This window comes from Haliotis rubra, unplaced genomic scaffold (assembly GCF_003918875.1).
Source record: "Haliotis rubra isolate DU_JTF1 unplaced genomic scaffold, ASM391887v1 Scf338, whole genome shotgun sequence".
Classification (NCBI taxonomy): Eukaryota; Metazoa; Mollusca; class Gastropoda; order Lepetellida; family Haliotidae; genus Haliotis; species Haliotis rubra.
Window position 1 is genome coordinate 278,714 of NW_025767011.1, and position 7,383 is coordinate 286,096.

Genomic DNA, 7,383 nt, shown 5'->3' on the forward strand with positions numbered 1-7,383 from the left:
CATCTTGAATTTTTCGGAAAATGTTCCCCAAAAATCGGGCACCCCCCGAAAATATGTTTTATCATGATATTCCCCAGCACTATGCAAAGTTTCATGCTTTAGTCCGCCAAGTATCCATTTTCACCCTAAGCCACTGCACTAATGGCGGCGGTCTGTAAATAATCGAGCCTGGATCACACAATCTAGTGATTGATGCATCGATGTATATAACTCGGATACGATGGAATCTATCAACCTAGTCTGCCAGCATGGCCACCCGACCCATTTAGTTACAGCGAACATGGGTTAACGAAGACCAGTTCCTTCACAGGTCCCTCGCTTGGTTTGCAAACAAGAAGATATACTGCCTGATTTTCTAAATGACAATCTGATTACTAACAAAAGCAGTTTGGTTGTGTAAGTTGAGGTTCTTTCTAAGATTCGTTATGTTTGATCGTTGTAAGAAGATGCAACTCAGTGTATCAAGAAGTCGGGTAAATTGTTCAATCACCATTAATCTTGTCAGGATATGGCCTAAATAATGCCGATGTTACGTGTAATATTAACTTTCCCCCCCTCACTCACTCGCATACATAATTCTTTGTGTCCCCAAGTGACATAAGAAGCTGATATACCCTGGTAACAGGTGCACTTGTGAACTGAGCGTATTATAATTCCAACGCTTTCAACATTGTCTCTGATAACTAAGATGATCCAACATTTCATGATCATGACTCCTTCACTCAACACAGTCCCGCCATACTGCAGCCCTGGTCGAAGTCCTCGTGGTTCTTCTTGCATCAATTCTTACTGTTCTTTCAGAAAAACAACAACTCGCCAATACGTCATGTATATGCAAGTATTCATCCTTCTTCTTCTGGTCATCTTTGCCCAAGGATTTCCTGGCAATGCTGCCATTGAAAAGGAAACAAACAGTAAGTTGGAACCTTGCGCTCTCGATATTTCGATTTCCCCTCGACATTTAGAATATTTGCTGTCCGTAGTATGGTTGTCTACCTTCAGTTGTTGGCGATATATAGCCCATTTTTTACATTGTATTGTCCAACAATAGTTTTCTGCTTTTAAAGATATATGCTAGCTAGTTTTAATTCACTTTGTGCCAATCTAGTAATTGTACTGTCCTTCGTTGACTGGGTTTTATATATTATATGTATGTATTATGAATTTAGACCTAGTTTTAGTCACGATATGGCTGAAATATTGCCGATGTGACTTTAAATTTTATCTCACTTACTCACTAGAATATTTGCTCGTTACGTCGCTAAATGACAGCATTGAGCTTCAAATAGTTTACCCATGCAGGTATTTGAACACGAGTCTTCTGCTTGACAAGTCGAAGCATAAAAACTCTAGGTTAACCTGCCGGTGCTTTTGAAATTCATAAGCAAGATCATTTGTTTTGTCAGACATTGAGCGGAAGGGAAAAAGAGGGGGAGTGAGAGAGTTTATTTTTACGCCGCACTCAGCAATATTCCAGCTATATGGCGGCGGTCTGTAGATAATCGAGTCACATAGCTGGGATATTGCTGAGTGAGACGTAAAACTAAACTTACTCACTCACTCTTTTCCAAAGTGTAACCTGCACCATTATACCCTACACTGACATTGACGTTCATACAACTGTTTTCTGATCACACCGATTTCTTCTGACTTGGTTGACACATGTCATCGGTTACCAATTGCGCAAATCTTACTTCTTATGCTGTTGATCACTGGATTGTCTGGTCCAGACTCGATTATTTACAGACCGCCGCCATATAGCTGGAATATTGCTGAGTGCGGCGTAAAACTAAACTCACTCACTCACACTTAGCGGTTTGGGCGGAGGGAGGTAACCTACTGGTTATAGCGTTTGCTCTTCACGCCGAAGACCCGGGTTCGATTCCCCACATGGGCACAAGGTGTAAAGCTCATTTCTGGTGTCCCCCGCCGTGAAATTGGTGTTATATTGTTAAAAGAGGCCTAAAACTGAACTCATTCACTCTAATAGGTAGTATCATGCCTGGCATTGGCAAGAACTAGGCCACTGCCACAAAATTGTACACTTTCCTGTTAAGTGGGTGATGGGGTGGCCTAATGGTAAAACCGTTCACTTGTCACGCCGAAGACCCGGGTTCGATTCCCCACATGGGAACAATGTGTGAAGCCCATTTTGGGTTTCCTTTTGCTGTGATATTTCTGGAATATTTTCACGAACAACGGGAGGTATTATCGGTTCGTCTTTAGTTGTACCGCCCAGAAAGCCATATCGAAGTTGTTCCGCCATTTAATGCTTCCACAAAGAATGATGGTAGATGCTGGTGGTGATTTTGTTTATGTTCTTTAGTCAACGTGTTACAGAATGTGCTTATCAGAACTGACATTATTCCTTCAGAGTGATTCTCTCACATTTTATAAGTCTCATAAGTCTTTACTTAACTGTGAAAAATATTTGTGAATATCTGAGTAAACAGCTGTCCGCCAAAGACCCCAAACATCGGAAGGTTTGTCTTCACCAAGAGTTCTGGCTGAAAGGGGGTCGTTTGATGTCAACTGACATGTTTTCATTCAAGGTCCTTCGTGAATTCGAATAATATGAATATTTAAGAGACTTACTGAAATAATAACTGAAAAAAAATCACGATGTTTCCTTTCAGAATGGGGGACAGAGATTTCCTTTTGTACCTACAAAGGTATTAAGTTCCTGCCCGGATCGCAGTGGTCAACAACGGACTGTGAGGCCTGTTCATGCTTCGACGACGGACTCTTCTGTGAAGGGTAGGTGCATATCAATGATCGTGTATTTCCTGTAAGGGATAAATGGAAACCAAAGTGTGGACACTTCTATCAAGGTTAGGTGGAGTACACTGTGGCGATACTTTTGTCGAGGGTAGATTGATAACGTTGTGGGATATGCTCGGTCAGGTGTAGGTGGATAACACAGTGGGAACTCTTCTATCAAGGGAAGGCGGATAACACTGTGAGAAACGTTCTGACAGGGGTAGATGGATAACACTCGGGGGACGCTTCTGTGAAGGGTAGATTAATAACATATCATGGGTAGGTGGATAATACATTGTAGTTCTAAACATCTACTGCCATTACAAAGAATGACAATGGTATGACAAAAGATGAAGCTGAAAATGTAAAATTCACATTTTACTTGAAGGAATGAACAATCCCTTCACCAGAACAGAGAAATGGCGGTGTGTATGTTATTGGGTATTTCGGGGGTTCTTTGCTTATCAAAATTAAAGAATGGTAACATTTAGTGATATTTCATAAAATTGTCAAATATATGTAAATAATCGACAGTTTAATGGCAGATGTGACATGAATAGAATTATGACAATTATTCTGACACTGAATACTAATGGTACTGTGGTTCTTGAGAGAGGCTTAGAAGTTGGTGTTCAAGTTAAACGCAAATATTATGGATGACAACTTCTTCTTTATTGTATGATCTGTACATCTCACTGTTTCAGCTCCCGTTTCAAATCCAATTTATTTGTATACATGCAACACTGGCTTCTTGTACATTTAGTATAGATACTCATTGATGTATCTTGCTTGTTACTATTTACCTGACGAAGGGGCAAGGAATAGCCCAGAAACGTTGTGGTATACAATAAAGAAGAAGTTGTCATCCATAATATTTGCGTTTTACTCATAGTATTGTTAAGCATACGATATGAGATAAACAATGTCTTGTGAGTGTTTCAAGACGGCAATTTAACCCACCGCATCACATTTTGTTTCTAGATTTGGTTATGCTGCGGGGGTATTTGATGCACCTGAAGGTTGCAAGACTGTCAATGATGGCTGTCAGCCAAGGGTGGTGAAAAAGGATGATGAACTGAAGGACTGTCCGCTACCATAGTAACACATCCTTCATGTAGAATGCACTCCTGAAAGCGGATAAACATGAAGATAATTTGTCTGTGTCCTCCTTTGTTTAAGAGAGGATGGTGTTCAAACCATTCAGGTTCGAAAGGGACGCAACCCTCATATATCTATATTGTAGTGATATATTTCCTTCAAATATTGGCAAAACTCCTTTGACTTTAGGTTTTACATCTACAGACGATCCGTTAATAGGACGTGCTGGAACTTCCTTTGATATAATATGCCAGCTATTATGAAAATGAAAAACATGCTCTCTCACCATGTATTATGAACGAGACCGGGGCGGTGGTTAAAGCGTTCGTTCGTCATGTCAAAGACCCGGGTTCGATTCCCCACATGGGCACAATGTGTGAAGCCCATTTCTGGTGTCCCCCGTCGTGAAATTGCTGGAATATTGCTAAAGGCGGCTTAAAACCAAACTCACTCACTCACTCCCTAAACGAGACCGAATAACAGTTTTTCTTACCAAACAATTGTAAGCAAATGTCTATTTCGTAATAGACAACTGAGTTAGACTAAAGGGGTCAGAGGTGGCCTAGTGGTTAAAACGTTCGCTCGTCACGTCAAAGGCCCGGGTTTCCCCCGCCGTGATATTGCTGGCATATTGCTCAAAGCGGCGTAAAACCAGACTCACTCACTCACTCACTAAAGGGGTCAGATCACTGGAAACATCAACAGGACGTTAATTTTTACCATGACAATCACTAGATTGGATTATTTGTAGGGACCGTGAGGCTTTAAACAGCGGAGAAAAACTGAAAAAAACAACAACATTTTTTCACTTTATGTTTGTAATTAACGATTTCTATTGTGACATGACATTGAAATGCATAAAGTCGATAAAGGGAGATATTTTATATTGATAATGTCATAAACCGAGTGTTGTATTAATTTGTCATTATAACTTTTTTAGATTTTTAATATACAACCTGTCGCACAAAAATAATAGGAAATACGTTGTTCCTCTCATGAATGATTTCACTCAATGCTACAGATTAAGTCACAAAGGACTGGACAATTACCGTTTTTAATTAATTTGGAATGTGTTACATGGATATGAATTTCATATTGGTAATCAGTTACCGTAAAAATGTATGCATTGTTGGCCAATCGACCGAGAACAGATGTTGCTGGCACGTAAGTAATGGTTTACCTTCACTCATTATTAGCCCTAATATGTCAATAATAAAACATTAAAAAGATTATTCTGTAATATTCCATACAGGTTACACAAAACCATTCTTTTACCATAGACATCTATAGTAAAGTTATATATACTTTTTGAATCACCAAGGCTGTCAACAGCCATTCCAAGTACACATAGGTACAATCTGGCCTTTCAACTACAACAAAACACAAATTCCGGCAAACTTATCCTGTCATTTTCCGAGCGCATGAAGCTGAACACATCAACCCCAGCTCCGCACCAAATGTCCCCTACTTGAAAATATCTGTACCCACATTGATAAAAATGACTGCATTAAATACTTAAAATTGTGGTCAGTTTTAATTACTGGATTGATGTGTTTTTAAGAACATAAAAAATCTTACCCTATATCATCCAATCACAGCTGTCACATGTCTCTATCCGGCCAGAAGTTTACTCACGACACTGACTCAGCGAGTAAGAGATTCAGATTTAGTGTAGTAGAACCAAGAAACGACTCTTTAGCTTACCCGTTGCGTGCAATGTACAAAAATTTGTAGAAAACCTTCTTTACCAAAATCAAACGCACAAAGTTATTTCACAAAGATCTGTTAACCGAGTTATTTTATAAAGATAATACTACTGTAAAACACAAATATAATACGGCATGACAATAATACGTCTGACCAAATGTAGACACAAAATGCTATCAACAATTAGTAACAAAAAAGATTACTAAAATATGCTGAACTTGATCTACTCACAAAATTGTATCTTATGTCTTTTTGAGCATGGGTCGGATTGTGTATAATTACTTCATAAAAGAATTAACTTTATTAAAAACAAAACAATAAAATGATACCAATTTAAATTACGTGCATCGGACAGAACAGTTACCTGTAAATAACGATGCATATTGTGAAATATTTGGAGAATTATTTTTCACAACTATTGCCCATTACATGCAATGAGCAGATAATTTCAATGGGCAGTTGCACAGATTGTGTGTAATATATACATAATTATGCATGCATATATATATATATATACATACACATCCTTGATATTCACAACTCATGACGGGTAAAGTGAAAACTGAGTCAACGTTCTGGTTTAAAAGCATTATTTCACCTGTATAATATATTGCAATTTGGGTTGGTTTTGTTTTATAATTTGGTTTTTGTCGTTCCTATATTTATAATTTAAAAGGTTTGATGGCATTATCGTTCTGACGTTATATCAGCTCGAAAATGACACTCCTATGGTATCTAACTTCTTTACTAAAAGGTTCGAAAGTAATATTTTTTATACGTTTACATGCTGTATGAACAAACCGAAATCATACCCACAAGAAGAGTACAATAGCATGACGTTAATGACGTCACTGCCATGAACATACGATGCATGTATATATATATATATTCGTTTCTTGGACACTTTGCTATGTGTCAAACCGTATACGCTAATCACGTATGACGAATATGAAGAAATTTTGTTATCGTGATAAGGAAACAAAAAGTATTTTCAAGTTTTGTAAAACTGACACGGACTCCAGATTGCCATTTATATGAAAAGGTTATGTATGACGAATGACTTTTTTGAAACAGATTATCCATTATCCAATCAAAATATAATATATTGTCCACTGTTCACTCCAGGCAAATCAAATGCTACTTCAATCAATACCCTGTGTGAGTGAGTGAATGAGAAATGTGTCACACCGCTTTTAACAATATTCTATCGATATCACTGCGGGGGACACCAGACTGACTGACTGAGTTTTGTTTTTACGCCGCTTTTAGCAATATTCCAGCAACATCACGGCGGGGAACACCAGAAATGGGCTTCACTCATTTAACCCATGTGGGGATTCGAACTCAGGTCTTCAGCGTGACGAGCCAACGCTTTAACCACTAGGCTACCCCACCGCCCGGGGACACCAGAAATGGGCTTCAAACATTGTACTCTTGTGGCAAATCGAAACCGAATCTTCGGCGTGACAGGATAACGCTTTACCCGCTATGCTGCCTCACCGCCAAAATCGACCCACCGCACCGCACTGCAAGAGGGTCTGGTGCCGTTTTACTATTTACGCGTGATTATAGTATATCATTCATAGATTGATATCACAAAATTAAACTTAATTAGATCATGAAATAATAATTGGTACGAAAACGTAAGTATCGACATTATGAAAAAACAAATATGACAAATTTTAATATATCATAAAAATAATTTTTTATCTTCAAAAATATCTAAAATGACGTCACCACCATCGATACATTAATTGTTTGATCAAACAATTTAGAGTAAGTAATCGGTGTCACATACAATTACCCGAGTAGTGTAAC

General features: G+C 38.4%; 1 protein-coding gene across 1 annotated transcript in view; it reads left to right on the forward strand.

Annotated features, from left to right (window-relative positions):
• The window catches only part of LOC124284511 (beta-microseminoprotein-like), a 40,349-nt gene extending 36,434 nt beyond the window's left edge, over positions 1-3,915 (forward strand). Inside the window, exons 2-4 of the mRNA XM_046720595.1 lie at positions 802-914; positions 2,637-2,757; positions 3,742-3,915. Coding sequence (XP_046576551.1) covers positions 827-914; positions 2,637-2,757; positions 3,742-3,859 — 327 coding nt within the window. The 5' untranslated portion in view covers positions 802-826 and the 3' untranslated portion in view covers positions 3,860-3,915. The remainder of the gene's footprint in view (positions 1-801; positions 915-2,636; positions 2,758-3,741) is intronic.
• The last annotated feature ends 3,468 nt before the right edge of the window (positions 3,916-7,383 follow it).